General features: G+C 37.9%; 1 protein-coding gene across 1 annotated transcript in view; it reads right to left on the minus strand.

Moving 5' to 3' along the window:
- The window catches only part of WASF3 (WAS protein family, member 3), a 50,921-nt gene that overhangs the window by 16,809 nt on the left and 13,170 nt on the right, over positions 1–20,942 (minus strand). The window contains exons 2-3 of the mRNA XM_009327756.1: positions 8,637–8,779; positions 1,470–1,604 (exon numbers count right to left, since the gene is read on the minus strand). Coding sequence (XP_009326031.1) covers positions 1,470–1,604; positions 8,637–8,769 — 268 coding nt within the window. The 5' untranslated portion in view covers positions 8,770–8,779. The remainder of the gene's footprint in view (positions 1–1,469; positions 1,605–8,636; positions 8,780–20,942) is intronic.

A 20,942-nucleotide genomic window follows, 5' to 3' on the forward strand; every position in this document is an offset into this window, starting at 1 on the left:
CTTATTAATGTGAAAGACTTAGCAATGCAAGAATAATAACTGCTGTCAATTTAAAATAAAAACTGATTAAATTCTCAGTCCATACACTAGTTTCCCCTTCCAATAGGCTGCTTTTAATTACTCTCCAAACTCTGGAAACTAGCCAGGAGGTATTGCATAATACAAATGAGACATTAAAAAAAGAAACAAAAGCAAAAACAACCCCTGATGAGGACTGCATTTCCAAAAATGCTGGACTTGAAAGTCATGGAGACTGACATCATCCACCTCAGCATAGAGCAAGTACAGTGTATGAATATCATCTAGTTTGCTCATATTACCACCACAACATGCCTCAAAAACTAAGCTGAATAGTGATCCCGTAATAGCTTAGTTTATGTTCCCATATAGCTCTTGACCTCTAAGACAGCAAAAGAAAGCTGCTAGTATCAACTGTGATACTCTACCAGTAAACATGTTCCAAAACTAGGAAAAAAACCAGACATAATAATTTTCAGACAGTAGCAAGCTAAAAATGAAAGGCTAAATATTACACTATTAAATATCAACAGTAACATTTAATATTGGCATTAATAGTAGTATTAAATATAATATAAACTACACAAATATAAATATTAAATGTAATATAGAAACCATATAAATAGTACTATTAAGTATATCACGAGTAGCATTAACTACTATGAGTAAATATTACACTATTGGCCTGATGTAACAAGCTTTTATATTTTACTAAATGTCAGGAATTATCTAAACGGGGTACATGCAGTGGCTGGCTCAGACATGTAACTGCGCATGTAAGCAAACATGCACATTACAGCTTTTAGAGCTAGACAGAGAAACATGTTTTACTTACCCAACTAAGTGCTTTCAAACAATGTAATGATGTTACTTAAATTCTTTGTTTTCACTGTGTATTTATGAACATAAGCGAGGATGTAACAGCATTTTAAAGGAAATGCTGTTTCTAGTGACTACAACCCCCTAGAGAATTTCACCTAGTTGATGCAAACACGTAGTGCCTCATTTAAGTAAAGAGTATTACCAGATCTTAGCTGACTGCAGAACAGACACTACTAATATGGTTTGTGACCACCCTACCCTGAAATAAATAGATCTATCATCTCAAACTTTTTCCAATATTCTGACTTACTTCCAGTAAGGTCTAGATTTATTCACTTCTGATTTATTACACTCACAAACTAAAAGTTTTCCCTGTGAAAAAGGCAGCTTAATGTCTCCATTACTACAGGGGCTTCTTGAAGTAACACTAAGTCAAAAACAAAGACAGTTCTAAGACTCAAGAATATTTTTTCTCGCCCTAACATGATTTTTCCCAGCTTGCTTTACTGAGAAAACAAGATGAAATATCAGTTCAGGATTACTTCGAAAAGACAGAGATTGTTGTGTAATTAAATACTGTGGTCTTGTCAACATCACTTCTGGCTCAATGCTTTCATGCAATTACCTACCCTCTTCTACCGTTGAATCCAGCTGGGTAACTTTGACAGCAAGACGATCAATTCTGTCTTGAAGGGAATTTGCTCTGATGTAGAAACTGTTGGCCTCATTGAACAATTCACCAAATATGTCTTCAGCATGTTTGCCTGTGTAAGAAAATAGACAGGGAAATCCCTTTGCTAAAGGCTTACAAAACACAAGACAAATGACTTCAATACCATGAAGTTATAATAAAACACATTAGCTGTAGGATTTTAACAGCACAGTTTGTCATTCAGCAAAATTTTGGGCAACAGATTTGTACAAAAATCTCAAAATATACCATAAGTGCTGCCTGAAGTCTGTTCTCCTGGACATCCTGATTAGTCTTCTACTTAAAAAACAGGGAGACTTTCAAATTTTAATCGTTTGTAGGTGAACTACTGCCAACTGACACACAACTGATCATTAAAACCTGCCTCTGATGAAAATAAAGGCCCATCAAAGTTACTGCTGTCCATAAAAGCTTGAGAAGTAAATTTTAAAATCTAAAATCTTGCAATCCAGTCATTAAGATATAGTTACAAGCATGAGCACAAGCCAACATCAAAATGAAGGCAAAGTGAAACATAAAACCCAGGATCCTCATGCAAGGCAGCCCACTTACCTCTACAAATGCTCACTGTATACATGTTGCTCTGTCACCAGAGTAAGTTGAGAGACCGAGTAAGACGGCACTGACCACATTTACCCGTGGCCAGTCTGGACTTGATATAGCACAAAAGAGAAGCCTACAACCTTTTCAACCACCTTTCTGAATCACTATGAGAGTGGATAGTCCAGTTCAGATCTGCAGCCTCAGGCCCTACCCTAAAAGTGGACAGGAGTACCACATGATAAACCCAAATCCCTCTTGGTCCACAGATCCTTGTGTATGCCCATTCCTTTCCTAGACCTCCCTCCTCCCAAAGTACTAGGCATCCTCATCCACAGTTTGACTCTCCTTTTGCCCCAGTCCGAACCTCTCAACCGCTCCAGATCAGAATCCCCAATTTAACACTTCTCCTGCCCCAGAACTTCCCCGACAAATTTCAGATTCCACCCAAATTCATGGCTCCCGCTCACTCAACTGACAGTACTGTACCTACTTGTGCCTCAGTCCCTCCTACCCAGATACTGCTGCTTCATTTAAGATCTTCCCCTCCACAATTTCTGCAGCCAACACCCCTCCCCTATCAAGGCATCCACACTCCATCAGTTCCCCACGCAAAAAGCAAGATCCTGCTTCCTGCATTTTACCATGCTTTTTGAACAAATTTTAAATCCCTACTTCTGAATTAAACTCATCTTGTTATGACCTGTATCAAGACAAGTCCGAAGAGCAGAAATGGAGGGAAGTGGGAAAGTGAAGCTTTGTCTAATAGTTGGAACAATATGGAATACGTATTAACCACCTAAATGACAGTGACTTCCAAAAGAACAGCAATTGTTGACATTTTAAGTTGAGTCCTGTAACCAACCTTAAAATTTTTCAAAGAAAAGTACAGACATAATGAAAATTTCAGTCAAGATCCCATCCTGTGAACATCTGGAGACCATAATTCAAAGTAAAAAATAGCCACACTTAAGAAGTCAACAGGATCTGCCCCTTTCTTGGACCATTTACTTGGGGGGGAGAGAACAACAACACTAAAATAATATCTGAAAGCACTGTTTGTGAATTACAAATAAAAAAATGGATTGCCTTGCTTTGAGTGGAGGACTTCACCAGTAATAGATTTCTTCACTAAATGTAACATCAGCCAGTAACTAACTCAAAATGTTAGATATTTGGGTGTATCCAAGCTCTGCTTTATACATATGTGGAAGGTGGACAGGCAAGGTGTGCTGCCTACCTGCTCCTAATCTCCTCCCCCTCCAAAACAGAAGTCACACAACCACAGAACAGTTGAGGCTGAAAATTATCTAGTCCAACTCCCTGCTCAAAGCACGGTCAGATAGAGCAGGTTGCCCAGGACTGTGTCCAGTTGGGTTTTGAATACTTCCAAGGATGGAGGCTCCACAGCTTCTCCGGGCAACCCGTGCCAGTGTTCAACCACCTTCACACTAAATGTATTCCCTAAGTGCCTCCCCGCAGCTAGTTGAGATCAATTATAATCCCCATTTGACTTAGTTGCTGCAAAATGAAGAGGTTATTCCAAGCTATAGAGCAAATAAGCTTTTCAACTCTTCAGCTAAATAAGGCAGGTATTACATTCTTTAGCCACCAGTATTCAGAGCTCAAAACATCAATAAATTTTAATGGATGTTAGTTTATGTTAATGTATATTAATCAGCCTGCTGAGGGAGGACTGTCACATTCTAGGATTAAATACATCACTCCTAGAGAAGTCAAGCAGACAGTGCTTGTCAGTTATCTTTCAGGAGGCAAAGTCATAAAGTTGATTTGGGGGAACATACTTCTTTTAATACTGAATTCTTTTTTTTTTTTTTAAACACTTGCTACTCTAAAACAAGTGGAAGACAGGTTGTCAGTCTCCTGTCAGTAAAAACAGTGACATGGTATAGCAATCTTGGAAAACGCTATTCTGATTAACGTGATGCAGTAATTTAGAAATAAAGGAATACTTCTCTAGTGTTTTCTACATTACCATCTTTTTAATTAGATTTTTAACAATACAGAAACAAGCAGAAAAAACTATCTGAAGTTACAAGCATGTATCTTTCAACTTAAGAGCTGATTTAGGTACTGTGAGACAGTCATTTAAAAACATGAGGTGCTTCCCAACATACAGGCAACCTAAATAATCATTTAAAAACACCACCAAAGGAATTACGCAGCCTTCCCTTCTAAGGCTCCCTCCAACCACAGAAGTAGTTGAAGGGAAATTTAGTCATGATGCTGCCTCACCAAATCCCCCCTTCTCCATAGGTTTTAATGTCAATTAACAGAAGTGCCTCTTTGTAGCATTTCCGCAGGTCATCTTCATAGAGCTGTGTATTTGATTGCTCGCAAAATAAGTTTCCAAGCATTGTGAGACATTTCTGGAGATTGGTAGTTCACAAATAATTGAAATCATAATGCCTCTACCCCAAGTTCTACAGTAATTACATGAAACACCATCTTGCCACATCAGCTTATAACATCTCTAGCACAGACGAGACACCACCGGAATTAGCTACAACTGATTTTCACATACTGCACAAAAAGGTGTCCATTAACACATTGAGTAAGTTGTCCAAAAGGCATCTTTTGTCAGCAGTCAAAACGCTCAGTGCTGTAACAGAAGAGGAATCCAACAATGATGCTGGCTTGTCTGAAGACCGGAAACCCAGCAGTGTTTATTACTTTGGCTAGTTTCCTTTCACATATTTGAGCCTAATAAGTACAGCTTTCCTCTTTGCATTCTGTATTCCACAGCACAAGCACATGGAAGAACACATTCAAGTTAATAGAAGGATTTACAGTGCATTAAAAGGGCTACAATTTTTCACACCATGAACATGCATTATCAAAGACAAAAGGTAAACAATGACATCACCTGGCATTCAGGTGTCAGTTCTAAAAAGACATTGGAAGAAAGATTACACTAGGGCTGCCCCAAAGGGAGCCAGCGCTGCACCAATGCTCTCCTCAGGGTCCTAGGTAAAGACTGAAATGTCCCACAGAACTAGCTGGTGTTTTGTAAGTTGGAATTCACCCAGGACAACCATTTTATCACAACATGGAGCAGAAAACAGTGATTCCACCCACCCATTTGTAATTGGATTAATTAGCACTAGAATCATGCCTGGACCCCCCCCTTTTTTTTTAAATAAGCAAAAGTGGTAGGCTGTTACTGACCAGGTCTTGATTCTTACCTGCCTCCAGCACAATACCCAATACCAAAAAAAGCTCACTTCCCAACTCAACCTGATTTAGCAGTGCTAGAGAGCAGAGTTACACAAAGCTGGATGCAGTGTGCTCAGGCCTGCATGCAAATTAGTGAAACTAAGCCAATCTACCCAAGAACATACTAGGAGGCAAGTTGGTGGACATTGCTCTCTGTGTGAAACAAAAATTCTTCCAAGTTCCCACAGATCACAATTCCTCCATTTTATGTTGTACAGCAAAAAGCATTTGGTATCACTTGCATATGGGCCAAAGAAAGTAGCTCTGTACCCATGTACAGATGGTTTATACCCATGTAGAAGTAAAATTTCAGCCTGACAGGTAGTATCTGAATGAATGGAGAAGCCAAAGATACAAAAATACAAAATATTTAAAGACTCACAGAAAGGAAAGAAGTTAAGAAGTGGTAATGCAACTTGAAACACAAAGAGTATGTTAATGTACAGACTGAAATCTGATTAAGAAAAGCTCAATAAAGGAGTACATATACAGTTTTTAATATTTAGTCTTCAATGACAATCAGATGTAATTTATTATTTCTTCCCCATATACACACATATGCAAAACTCAGGAACAAAACCATGGTGCAACCAATTCTTTTGCAGAGAGCAGCTTTTTTTACTGGCTAGAGTCTTGCAGCCATCAGACCAAACTTCACTGCCAAAAATGAGGGAGTATTTTGTGGAGGCTTTCTCCAAAGCCTTTGCACCATGACTGTGTTTACTAGGTAAAGCATCATAGTACTTACAGGTATGGGCTGCAAATGCTCCCAGTCCTCCCCCCAGTAGATTCTCTCCTCCCAAGTGGAGGTGAATCCCCTAGTCAAGCTTTTGCCTTATAGAAAAGTGCAGTTTCATACAGAACGCTGCTCACTCTGCCTGTGTTCTAAGCCAGCTGGCTGCAAACAAACCCAAATCTGAAGACATAATAGAAAAAAGCTACACAGAGCACATTGCCTTTGGATAGGAACTTGTTCATGTCTCCTGAAAAGAGCAGAGGCAGAAGCAAGCCAAATTTGTACGCAACAGCACAGATCTGCCAGTTTTTAAAATCCACACTGAACTCACAGTGCAACATTAGAAAACAGTGGGACTGCAAGACAGACCTGTACTTGCTCTCTCTGTGCTTCAAGCTGTGGGAACACCAACAAGCTCTGATGCTGTCAGCAGGACACAGTACATTAGCTCCAGCACAGCATTTTTCTATGATCATTTCCTTGCTCCCAGTTGGCTTGAAACACAGGCAAAACCTCCGCTGTCTGCAGAAAAAACCTCTGCAAACATGACAGATTTTAGACTGTGGACAAGCCTGGTGGTAGACTTCACTCAAATACCATGTATTCATCAGTTAAAACAAAGGACATATTTATTTGCATAGATCTTTAACTTGACCCTAATGAAGTACTTTAGGGCTGTCTACAGAGACATCTGATGACCTGGGAAGCCCGGTAAGGGAAAATTGCAGGATATGGATTGTGTAAGTAGCCAGTTCCTCAGCAACAATCATAAGAGAATCTGAATACACAACCGAACAGGCAGATTAGTGCCAAGACCAAATCTGGAGAAGTGAAAGCTAGACATTCCTAGCAAGTCAGACAAGTGAAAAGTGTATTATCCACACTTTGGCAATCATTGTACAATACCAAAATGAGGTCCTATCAGATATCCTTGAACGTAATTAGGAGACAATAGCCATTCTTCTCAATTTTCTGAAACTTAAGGATGTCAATACTGAGCAACTGCCTGATAAAATGGTAAACTCAGTAACAATACAAACACAAGTTAACTATAAATAACATTAGACACTAAATCAGCAGCTACTGCTCAAGAAAGATCAGAGAATCACTTGGAAACTTCTCCGAAAGTATCAACTCGATGTTTAGCAGCAACCAAAATTTTATAGATTCTTAGGGAACTAATGATGAAACAGAAAAAGTCTGTTTTGATTATGTTCTGAAGTCCTCAACACTTCACCTTAAAAAGACCCCAACATACTCTAAACTTACATATCCAAAGCAGAAATAACAATGATCAGAAATACAAAATGGTTTCTATCCAAAAAGAGTGCTAACAGATGAGGACACTCCAACCTGGAAAAGATATCACTAGGAAAACACAATAAAGATTTTATTAAATCACAGATGATTACAGAAATACGAGATGAAATCACCTTTCATTATTTTTCATAACTCAGGAACCGAAGGTATCAAAAGGAAGAAACAGATCAACTTCTGTTGTGGGACATTCTGCCGCAGGTCATTGGGCAAGAAAAAATGCAATCCCTGTTTGACCACACCTAAGCAATTCCACAGATGATAGCTTTACAAATATTCATTGCATAGGATGATTCAGATGGACCTCCAGCTCAGAAAGTCACTACTTGAAAGGGGAACATGCTGTGTTTCTTGTACTCCTTCCCTAAGCATAGGCTATTTCCCGTCATCACAAATTGAACACCGGACTTAGTGGGATCCGTAATCTAAACTCCATACATACTTTCTTACATTCTTAAACCATTTCCATTTACAAAGTGAAGAAACTGATGAAGCAATAATTTTTTTTTCTAGGACCAGAGTTATCAGCACAAACAACAGCTGCTGATTGTTAAACACTCTCTGAAGAAATCTCTTTTCTCATTCATTAAGAAATATTCTTCTTCTTGCAAGCACTCCAGGCATGCTTCTAGAATTGCTAGTTGCAGTGTCAACTGACAGGTGTACTGTGTAAGCTACTCTGTATGGAGTTGACACTAGCTTGCCTCAACGGTAGCCTACAGGTTTGTTCAGTGAATGCCATTCTTTTGATGTATGTGCTTAATTTCATTCATATGAATTGATCACACACACAAAAAGAAAAGTCTTAAGAAATACTAGCACATTAAGACAAACTGAAATTTCAGTCAAATGTGTCATCTGATGCCAAGAGGCAGAAGAGTTTGCTGGCTTCATCTTGTACAACTGAAAGCCAAGAATAACTTGAGTGCTAGTCTTGTTTCTTAACACCAATTTCTCTCACCTTAGGAAAAATTCCTAATTTTCTATGCCATAGTTTTTTGGTGGGTTTGGGGTTTTTTTGGTTTGTTGGGGTTTTTTTTTTTTCACTTGTAAATCTTAGAGACATTCTGCTTGTGTAAACTTCAAAATATAGAAGAGCATAAAAGCAATGAAGTAGCATTATATTATTATATTACATAAGTGGCAATGTCCTGTATCATAATTTTGCTATTTAAAACAAGCCGTCTTAAAGCTTTTAATTTATTCAGTTTTTCATCAGGAATCAAATACTTGCAGGAAGTTACAGATACTTACTTAAGCTGCTTAGCTGGCGTATGATAGCAGCAAGAGTACTATTCGTTACACATTCCAGTTCGCTAGTAATTCCCTCTGGCAGAGCTCCTCGGCACAGATGCCGCGGTTCAATGTTCCTTTTCACCAAAGGCATGGCTCACAACCTGGAATTTACAGAAAAATATGTATTATTTTTACAACAATGAAAATAAGAGCTATGAATCTGTGTAGCACACATTCAGTTTTTTTTCTACAAAATATACTTCACCTTTCCTTAAAGCACTTGCTTCAGCCTTCCTGCCATAAGATATTGTACAATTCCTACCGAGGCACTGGAGTCGTGCACTCAAGCCAGAACACAAGAGCACTGCAGATAAGCACAGAGGATACAGTCCATGTAGATAATGTATGCCAAATCCAGGCAAAAAGTGTAATATTTACTGTCTACACAGACCTGTGCTCCAGTACCAGAATCACTGGACTTTAGTGCACATTTGCATTTATTAAAAAACCGGCAGTCCCCACAGGAGTGGCAGGGAAGAAAACTGTCTGGAGCAACGCTGCCTTGGCAAGCTGCCACCGACGGACTGTCCACGCATTACAGCTCCCTGACTACGTCAGACACCGGCCTACCCTTGCTTTGACAGGTTTTCAGTCGAAATGATAAACTCATCTGACAGATAAGGGCAAGGGCTTCACAGAAATAGGCCGGGTGAGAATAAGGAAGAACCTGCAATGTGAGGAAGAAGATAGTTTTCCACAGGTGGTGTTGAATGACAATCTGAATGAGGTTAAGAGCACATATTGAACAGATTTTGGGAGCATGCCAGATGTGGGAAGACATTTATCTGAGTATACAAAGGCTGTCAGAACTGGTTTTCTTGGAAAAATAGAAGAAACTAAGATGGAGAAAAACAAATACAAAAAGGGATCTAAGCATCACAAAAGGGCACAATGGCATAGAAAACACTATCCTGCAGGGAGCAGCCTTGAAAGCAAGGATGCCCAAGTGGGACAGAACTCCCCCAAAAGGGAAATGAGAGCATATAACATAAAAAGTTCTTTAGCAGTTCTCTTTAAAATGTCTTTAATAAAATTATTAAATACAATGAGTCAGTTTGATTAGTCTTTTTGAACACTGACAATTCAATGTCCGTGCGCTGCTTATGAATAATACTCTGTTTAAAGATGTGGCACCAAAATTTTATAGAATTGGTGCCACATGTGTGCCCAGTGGCACATAAAATTCCAATTTTTTTGAATTGGTGCCCAGTGTTATCAAGGGCATAAGTTCATTTGGAAAAGAACGGAAAATTTCTTTTTTATTGCACTAAAGCAATTAAAGTAACCTTTCAATTTCTCTAATTAAAACCACATTAGTAAATGAAAAAGACCTTTTTGCTTTTCAAACGTTGCATAGTAATTTTTGTAATGACCTCCCCCCCAAGATTTAAAATATTTTCTTCTCAACAACATTTCTAAAAAATTAAGTAATTAGCAAAGAGCAAATTATTTAACTGTAAAGTGACTTCAGAACAGGCCAGGAAGAAATAGGCTCATGACTTCTAAGCAGTAGTCTTGAATTATATTTTATATCTTTCTTAATATGAGACAGTTTATTTGAATATGTCAGAATTTAAGGCCAGTTGAGTTTGCTAAATTTTAAACAATACAGAGGTAAAAGAGGAACAATTTTTTTTTATATTAGACCAAAAAGCTTCTTGTTTCTGTTCTATGTTTTCGTATTCCTCTACAAACAGATGCATTTTAAAATATTACTTAATATTCAATGCAGTCAGTTTTCTGAACTTGAACAAAAATAGGTAAAAACTGGCAATTCATAATTATTAAAGCATACTAGCAGCATCCCACTGTAAACAGGCTAGCGCATTGCAACTATGAAATAAAAGTCATTAAGAGGAATTATTTCACTGTGTAGTAAAATGTTCATAAACATAACTAGTAAGAAGTAAATTATATACATAAAAAACCAGTGCTAAAGCAGACAATTCCAAATCTTAGTATTACTCCAACACACAAGCTACAACTTTTGTTTTTCTCTGTAATGTTAATTAACACTGTCGTACAAACTAAAGGCATAAAGATTCCCTACAACTATGACAGAATTCCTGAAATATTCATGGGTGATTAGACATCTCATAAAATTGTCTTTCCTTGGAACTAATTTTTATGTGCAATTCATCAGTAAAACACTCTGGTGAACAAGGCAACCATTCGACTGGGTTTGGGGTTTGTGGGGATTTGTTTGTTTGCTTTTAAGAGAATTACTGGGAATATGTTTTGCTACACATTTTTTTAACCCACCTTAAATTCTTATGATGTCCTGTTTTCAGCTGGGATAGAGTTAATTTTCTTCCTAGTAGCTGATATAGTGCTGTGTTTTGGATTTAGGGTGAGAACAATGTTGATAACACACTGATGTTTTAGTTGTTGCTAAGCAGTGCTTATACTAGTCAAGGACTTTTCAGCTTCTCATGCCCTGCCAGGGAGAAACTGGGAGGGGGCACAGCCAGGACAGCTGGCCCAAACTGGCCAAAGGGATATTCCATACCGTATGACGTCATGCTCAGTATACAAACTGGGGGGAGCTGGCCACAGGCAGTGACCACTGCTCGAATACTGGCTGGGCATTGGTTGGCAGGTGGTGAGTGTTTGAATTGTGCACCACTTATTTTGTATATTTTTATCATCATTATTATTATTATTTTCCCTTCCTTTTCTGTCCCGATTCTCTCCCCCATCCCACTGGGGGGGGGAGCAAGTGAATGGCTGTGTGGCATTTAGCTGCCTGCCAGGTTAAACCACAACATACAAAAAGACCAAAAGACTAGCAGAATAAAGCCTGGTTTCCCAGGCTTTCTGACTACCATTCTCAGAGCTGGCCCCCCTCTTACCTTTTGCAGTTTACCTGACTTTTCCCCACCACCCCGTACAACGCACTGGCACTAGTCGGAAACTTGCTGCACACTGCCCAGCTAATTGCCTGCTACCTCTTGAAACACCTACCACACTGAGTATAATCAAAATGCCTTTCACCAGGAGCACTAATTTAAGTCCCTTCTCCACATCATGTTCTTCCTCACCTATAAAAGCCAATTTGAAGAAAACATACAACTCCAATTTGAGTTTTTGATTTTCTCATCAATTCTTTATGATATGGTCCAGTGTGTTCAAAAGCTACCAGGGGGAAGAAAGACTGACCCAAGACATCCCATTTCTTTAAAGACCAGGCTAAAACACACAGCAGTGCTCAGAGTGGGGGAAAAAATAAGTTTCATTTCTGAATGCATGATTTAAATTATGTATCCGCCTCATTTCAGTGTGAAGTTTAATAGCAAAAGGTAAACTGAACACTGATGAGTGATATGCAACAGATTAAGCAATATATTAACTGCTCCTGATCAGAGAAAAAAAAGCCTGCAACTGCAATTATAAGTTTCTTCTAGTTTAAAACCTTCAACTATCTGAATCAAACACTTAAGACCTATTCAGCTACTAACCTGTTAGTAAGTAAAAAAAGCTCTTATTACTGTGCGTCCTTGTCACTAAAGCACTACCGCTGTTGTTTTCACCACACAGAACTCAACAGTTAGATGAACTTAATCTTTCTTAAAGAAAATTCATGAAAAGCGAGGCTAAAATTTTTTCAAAATATATGTAACAGGAGGTTAAACAAAAAAATCAAGACAAAATAAGCCTCTGAAATACAGGGGCTTCATCAGGCTCAACCAGGCTGAGGGGTAGCGTGTTACCAGGCGCAGAAAAAAAAGAAAGAGTTGGCAATGGCAGTTCCACTGCCTTCCACATTCGTCTTCACCTGTTTCAAGTCACACTTCAGCCCCAGCTTATTACCAGACAAGATAGTCATTGTGATACTCGATGTCACTGTATTAAATACATTGGCATTTAGTAAATCATACTCAGTTTTACAACACAGAGGTTAAGTAACTTCTCTTTGCTCTGATCCCCAGATAAATGGAAAACACAAGGCAAAGAAGTTATTTTTCAAAAATTTTATCAGTTCAGAAGATTGGGACCAATCACAGTTGATCGTAAAATGTTCATAAATATAACTAGTAAGAAGTAAATTATATACATAGACTTGCAGCTAGGATAAACAGGTCCCTGCATGGAGCCACCTATGCCCAACACAGCTGGCTTGAAACCACCAGCTGCAGCTGACAAGAGATGAAGGATCTAGAAAGATGCTATACTGCATATATCTGTAACCAGCTGCACTAGAAATGTATGAAACATTAGCACCAGACCAGAAAAATGGGAGCCAAAGGCAGGAAGAAGAAAACTAAGAGGGTGAGATGTCGCTTAACATCTCACTAAACCCATGCGTGCCTCATTGGACATGGATCAGACATCTGGCTGGACTGAACTCTGACTAGAGCACAAACAGACACTGGTCTCCAAACCCTACGGGCATCAGCAACTGCACAGCTAACCTAACTTGATTTCCATGCACATTCTGAAAAGACAGGACATCAGAAGCTTGAATTAGCTTAGATCAGCCCATTAAAAATTCACATTAGGTGTGCTCCCTCTGTATTCTCACCTCCCTTTTTCTCCCTCCCCTCCCCCCTTGCATAACCAAAACCTTTTGTTTTAAAATTAGAAGGCACTTATCCACCAGTTATTGCTGTAGAGGCAAGCAGGGTACAGAAAGAGATAGCAGAAGCATTTCTGCTTTTCTTTCTATGCTTTCCCTGCGGTTGCAGGAGTGTCACTCCAGGTCAGCTCGGACAACCTTCCTCTGGATAACAGCTGTTAAACTGCATGTAAGAAGTTTGACATTGCCTTGGCAAGTCAGATTTTAAAATAATCAAAGTAGAAAGCAGATGTACAGTAACAAACATGAAAGACAACAAACACAATGTACAAACTTTCCAAACAACAGCAGGGCACAGCTATTGTAAGAGACAAGCTGGGGTTTCAAGTGCTTGAGCAACTGGCAAAAACTCAGAGCAACAGCTGTTCCCCAAACCTGCCTTTTGGCCCTTTCACATCCCCAAAAAGGCACTGTAGTTTACACTAGCGCTAAAAATATGTAGCTGAATTTCATGGTTCTTTAATATTAAAGTTCTTTATATATTCACTAATACCACAAAATGAATGCCAATTCCTTATACAGTCCCTCTTACTTGTCAATGTTTATTACATTTTCTGGAAGACATTGTTCAATCCTTTTTTTTAAACTCTTAAGAGGTTTCTTCTTATATCCTCTAGTAAAACATAACAAAGCTGAAGATTTTTACCATGAAAAAGAGCTTTCCATAAGCTCACAGCCATCCTAAATTCTCCCTGAATATATTCTATTATTTTCAGGGAGCTTTAGAGCTTTTCATTGATGAATCTCACAGACCTCTATAAAAAGAGAGAAACTACCATAACTCTCCTTCTATGGAGAAGAAAAGCAAGAGATGGATTGAATATGCAGCTTGTCATAACTGATGTACCAGATGGGATTCCATTCAAAATTAAGTACCTAAATTTGTATGACTACATATATATGAGCTCAGTGTCCGTGTCCCTCTTGAGAACTCAGCAAAAGCCTAGAAAGCACCTAAATCACTGCATCCATTGATAGACAGATAGATAAAAAATGATACGGTGAGCTCAAATACCCCATGTGTAAGCTCTGCTATGCACCCACCTATATTTAGGTGTCTGAACCTAGACCTGAATTTCACCCCATCAAAACCAGAGAAATACTGGCGGTTTCCTCACCTCTAGCCCCGCAATGAAGTTACACTACCTCTTAATCACACAGTCTCTATGCCTAGGGCATTTCAACATTTCAAATATTTGCAGACAGTTAAATTTTCCCATACCTAATGTCCTAACACTCAATTCAACACGCTAAATTTCCATCTCTGAATGGCACCCAATTTGTAATTCTAGATAGTCTGCAATCGCCCCACCTTCAAATTTATGTATGTGCTAAATAGGAAGAGGAGGGAAAGCAGGAGGATGAAAGGCCCCAAACACTAGTTTTGGAGATGCTCTCCATCCCCGTTTTTTTCCACAGAGTCACTATTACCACAGATCTCCCTGTCCTCCAAAGGCCCCTCATCCTTCACTATAAGACACAAAGAAAGGGCTATATGGATAGCAGACACTGCTATCCTCTTACCTCAAGGGAGTGAAAGGAACACACATCCCCTTCTGTTTTTTTCCTTGTTCTAAATGACTGGGAACCCGGTGTTTGTGAACCTTTCCTAATTAGCACCTGTGAATGTCATTTACTTCTTTATCAGTAATGACAACTTAAAAAACAAATAAACTGGAACTAGCATATAATCTGGAAGTCTTATTTTAGGTTCATGATTCATCTAATGTCATTCCTCTGTACTTTTTAAAGTTTGGGTCTTTTTAAACTGGGTTCATTCCAACGAGAGTTTGAATCAACATTTTGTATAATGCAAAAGAATATAAAATATTTAGCCATCAGTTACAGTATAACACTACTCCAGTGCCCCAGAATTATTTGATATTCATCAAAAAGCATCTGAACAAGACTAATTTTTAATAGCATCTTCTAGTTACTCTAGTTCTATCAAATATGCAATTCTTCTCTCAGCCACATTACTATGGAACAAATGTCAAAACAAAAAAAGTTTTACTAAACATCATAATTACGCTTTAAGTACTAAGTACTTTACTTCTATTAGAGCTATCCCAATCTAAGGGACAAACAGTGTATTTATTAGTTAATATACAGTCTTTTCACGTTTCCCCTAATTTTTAATGCAACTCTCTTGATTTTGATACTGAGTTTGCTGAAGCAAGGGCAGACATTTGTTAGAAGTATGCACAAAGTTTAACAGAATTCTGTTCCTTAAGGATAACTAAAAATCAAGAACAATTTTTTTCTTCTCCGCAGCAAACCCCATCTTTCAACAAGACAATACATGTAAAGTGAAATACCTAGAAAATGTCCACCTCAAAAGAATAGCTAAAATTTAATATATAGCCAACTCTGCCAACATCATTTCCACAGATCTTCCTCCTGATTGCCAGATCTACATGAAAGGCGTGACAGTCAAGGCTGGAATGAAGACAGGTTTTTTTCTTCTTAGCATCAGACCACCACTTCTGATCTTCCTCTCACATCATACCAACCTAAGTATTAGCAATGATGAAATGGGCACAGAAATCCCTAAAGCAATTTTGTTTCTTTAATAGAGCTCTTATTTTAACATCTGTTGCAATAAGCTATTTCTGAAGGTTCACCACTTGGAGGGTTGTGGGGTTTTGGTTTGTGTTTTTTTTTTTTTATTTGGCTGGGGTTTTGTCTGTGCTGAGCTCTTCAGGGCAGATTTTATGGTCCAGTGATATTATGAAGGAAATCAAGACATTAAGCAATGACAAGAGAAAGGACAACAGGGGAGGGGATAGTGTTTGGTTTTGTTTATTTACAACCTAAATATATTTTATGGACCTACGTTTCCCTAGCCAACCCTCCACATCTCCAAAAACCCCATAAGAAGCAGAACAAAAATTCTGAGTCAGTCGTTACCTCTGCTAACACTGTGGGCCCGCAACACAAAAAGTTTACATAACCATTAAAAGGTAAATATATTAATTCAGAAATTTCCTCTAATTAAAAAGTTGGGAGAGAAAAAAGTAAATGGATCTCCACAGTACTGAGCATTTACATTTACAATTACCTTAAATTTAGTTCTCATCAGAATTTCACACTAACATTAACTCTAAACAAGCATACACAAGACCACATTCACTAATGCAGGGAAAAAAAAAGTCCTGAGAATGATTTAACCTGAAGTTAAGTAGCTATTCTTTCCATGAAAGTGTGGACTGTAGTATAAAAGAGGTTTTAAAATACTATCAACAACTGAGAAGACAAGTCAGAAATCTGCCTTATTTTCTCTAAAGCTTGCTGGATGATTTTTTTTTTGCCTTTGTTTACAACTCCATCTTTGCCTTACCTGTTGACTGTGGTTCAAGATATTTGTGCATTTGCCATACTGTAACAGTGCCAAAAGTCTCATCAACTTCCGCTTAAATACTTCTGTCTACAGTTCACCGCCTAATAAGCGTGCCTCAATGAACAAGGGATGCTTTAAAGTTACTGCTTTAATTTTTTTCTTCCCAATAGAAATTAAATATTCCAGAACTACAACCGCAACATTAACTTTTCTCCATCACAATATTTTTCCCCAGCAGTTTCTAAGGAAATAAAAAAATCTTATCATTATGAAGTACAGACAGATTATGGTAAAGTTTCATCTTCTGCTCCAAAATAAAAGATCATATACATGTCATCCAATTAAATAGCTTCACCATTGTTAAAGGAAGAAATAAAGATATTTCTTGCTCTCCGCTAATGAAGTGGTGTACAATCAGTAGCCTAAATGAGGTTACTGCATTGTTTTATCTCCTTTTCTGGGTATACAGCTATAGTTCTTTTCAGGTCCAACTAAAACATATCTATGGAATATAGAACATAACTTAATACAGGAAAAAATGGTATTCCATAGATTTCTTATCATCCAAATTAATGGATTTTGCAATTTATATTCACAGGATTTTGTCACACTGCCCAATATGCGAAAAACTTTGCCAGTAAATTAGTTGGATTTTTTTTTACCCCTGTCACTTAAATCTTTGTGCTTTCTAAAGATGCCTTATGATTTTTATAAAAATACAGAGAAACACACACTATATTTTTCATGTTGAAGTACTTTTTTTTTTAAACACTAATATTTACTTAATTTCATCACTCCATTTCTTCACAGGATAAACTTTCCCCAGAACATCTGTGAATATCCCTCAGCTAATTTTAACCTCTCCTTTTTCTCATGCTTATCTTTCCTCTGAAAGCTGAGATCTTTGGTTATGTCACTTTCTTCTGATTCACCTTCTCACTTAGAATAGCTTACCGCACTACAGTAGTAGTAGTTTCAGGCTTTAAACATCTCATTCTCAAGTAGCCTTCTCAAATCTAATGTCAGATTCCCATTCAATGAAAAGAATTTTAAGGAAAGAACCTCAAAACAATGGATGAAAAACACTGTGGACCCACTGAAGCTATTTGTTAAGCTTTTAAATAAGTTTTCTCCTTCACTAACATTTTAATCTTCCTTGGTACACTTAATGTTACTAAGATATCTATTTAAGAACAGATTTGCTTACCTGAAATCTAATTCACAAATTGCACAATACAATAGCTTGCTGTACTGAATCCAATCACTCTGCCAGCACTGAATCCACCCACCCTTTTCTGCTCATCCTGTATCAGAATACAGATGATCCAGGACACCTTCACACATGACTGGAGTCTCTCATTTCTCGATCATAAGCTGTCCTTTCTCTAATCAAAATTTTGTTCATTAAGCCAAAACACTAATCATGCCTTCTCTCAAAAGAAATAAGGCTAAAGGGTACTAAAGAAATCCAACTGATTAAACTGGAAGATATCCACATGTGGTATACTTGTCGCTGCAAAAAAATCAGGGTAAAAAAAAGTACATGAAGAGCATGGACTGAAAAACTCTGGAAAAACATGTACAGAAGCTTTTACCCAAATAAGTAAATTTAAATCTGGTTTAACAGAACGATATTACCTCACACTGTGCTTCAGGGAAAAGGTGGCTAGTCACATCAATATAGCATGCTGAACAGGGAAAAAAGTTGATTTGCATCTTTGTGGGTCCAAGGCCAGACTGACCACCATTAAATTTATTAATTGTTCTCTATAAATCACATTTTTCTCTCCTGTCTTTTTTCCATATCCACGTTGATAACGTAACCACACACGCAATGACGGCAACTCACATTGTTGCTTTCTGCTGAATGAACAGTGACCAGTTTAAAGTATCAACAAAAGATGCCAACACATTAATCTTGTTGTTAGCATGATGGCTGCTCATCCTGCTCATAGTCCCCTCCAGATGGCTCAGTGTGAAAGGATGGTGGGATGGGGAAGAAGGAATATCCCATACTGTTCTGAACATCTGTTCCACTGCCCTTATACATTAAAAAAACCAAAACCTTACTGCCATTATCAATTTTACTATTTCAACCTAATACTACTAGGCTAACACCAAATACAGTGTAAATGTTATGCATGGACATGAGAAAGGAAAAACGTCTTTTCAAGTCACATGAGAGGATTTGTTTAGTTTTTGCTGTCTTAGGAATGGATTTGTTTCAATAAGCAAGTACTTATACTGCACTGAAAACATATTTTTCTTTCAGATGACCTTTCTTGAAATCTGTATTATACTCCAGGAATTTATTATCTTCCCTCCTCCTAGTCAAGCAAACAGAACTGAACTGAGTCACCATTTGTCTCCCTTTAGTTTTATTTGTTTGTCTTTACTGAAAAGATACACACTATGCATCTGTTGCAGCTTGTTTAAATTCTATTTGAACAGTTTTGCACAGCAAGTCAAAAATATTTTCCTTGTGCATATACAGATATAGTGGTAGCTTTTTGTTTTTTAAGCAGAGTTGAAAGAAAGAAATAAAAAGATAAATATCTTACTATAGTATACAGCCTACCTCTCAAATAACATTTACCCTTTAAAAATACCATCTCTTGAAAAGAAGCACTCAGCCAGAACAAGGAGAAGGAACTCAGCAGGGAGTTAAGAAAGCGAAGGAAGCAGCGCTTTGTCCTACAGCACAGCCAAAAAGACTTAGATTGATCATTCCCCCTCCTGTATCATTCTTGACATGTGCGAACCATACGGCTGCTGAATTATTCAGCTCTTTCTACTTTGAATAACCAATGATTACACGTATGAAAATTCAGAAGTACTGAAACACTGATTGGAAAAATGGCGTCCCGTAAAATCTAATTTTATTTTAACCTTTAGGACCTAAATGGTAACATTCAGTGAGGAGTATAAACTGGATGAGGTCAAAAGGAGCAAAATCACAAAGCAACAGAGAGCTAGTTATAATATAACGCCAAGCTAATTAGGTCAGGAACAGCCCTCCACCAGCAGGTCAAAATGTTTCCAGATGTCATCAGGCTTGGGTCTTACCAGATTTGAGTACAGAGTTGGTTGTGTAGACAGAGCCACACAGTTCTCACCCTCCATAGCCAAACTCAGCAGCCCAGGTATCTGAGAAAGTGTCTACAGGCCACTCTCTCAATCACGCGAAGTATTCCCGTGAAATAGCTAAGATGAATCTAGCCTTATAGTAAATCATGGTTCAAACATCTTGCTGCGCACTTCCAACACTAGTGATTCCCACCAATTTAGTACCTCTTAATTTTTCTAGCACAGTAATACCACAGGGCAATAAAATTAAAAAATAACAAAACCAAGAGAACTGCTATTTATTAAAATACTATTACTTAACTAACAACCATACCAGGACATTTCCCACCGAAAGGAAGTTTCTTGTTCATCACCCGCCTATTCCAGGATCTTTTTGGACTACAGTCCAAAAAGATTTCCAGATTTGGACATACAGTCCAAAAAGCATCGTTACAAACACAAATTCCTTCTTCATCCATCTGACAATTAATATGAGGGCACAGAGTGGCTTTTCATTTCCCAATATACTATAAACTACTGAGAGACTATTTTAAGTGTGATTCTTTCAATATAGCCTCTTGAATGATGGCCTTATACACCTTAGAGTGCTTACTTTAAATCTGTTTCGGATATCTAATACATATTCTTCTAATAGTTTAGTTTGAGTTATGGAAAGTAATGATATTTTACTCTACTTTAGACAATTTGATGTTGGAACAACTTGTAACAGAATATTTTAAAAGTCTGCAACTATAAACAAGTCTTTTTTTTCCCTTTTTTTAACATTTAGGCTACAATAATGCTCAAATAGCTCTTGGAGACCATTTGTCCCAGCCTTCCTCCTTCACAAACAGTAAGTGTTATCAGCAGCAAATGCCTTGATTATTTAAAGAAAACCTAAGTTGCAGCTAGACCTTGCTGACTTACGTTGATCCCATTTAACAGAGCCTTACTGGATTTAAAGTGCTCGAAATAACCATCTGGGTCACAGCCCATGTGACAAAGCCAGCCCGGTAAGGCCTCAGGAGCCCGCCTGCATCGAGAACATGCCATTCAGATCCTCAAATGACCTCAAGCTAAACCAAAAGCAAATTCAGTAATTTGCTTCTCAGAACTCCAATTAACACTAAATTGGAGGGAAAAGTACAAAAGGGATGAAGTATCCACATCATTCCAATAATATCAATTTTGTGGCAATACACAGTGTTCCTTATTTCTCTTATCTAATTTACCATTAAAATCCTTTCAGAACAGCATTTTTCAGAAAATTTTCTTCTTAAAC

The sequence above is a fragment of the Pygoscelis adeliae genome, unplaced genomic scaffold, assembly GCF_000699105.1.
Source record: "Pygoscelis adeliae isolate BGI_AS28 unplaced genomic scaffold, ASM69910v1 Scaffold14, whole genome shotgun sequence".
Taxonomy (NCBI): domain Eukaryota; kingdom Metazoa; phylum Chordata; class Aves; order Sphenisciformes; family Spheniscidae; genus Pygoscelis; species Pygoscelis adeliae.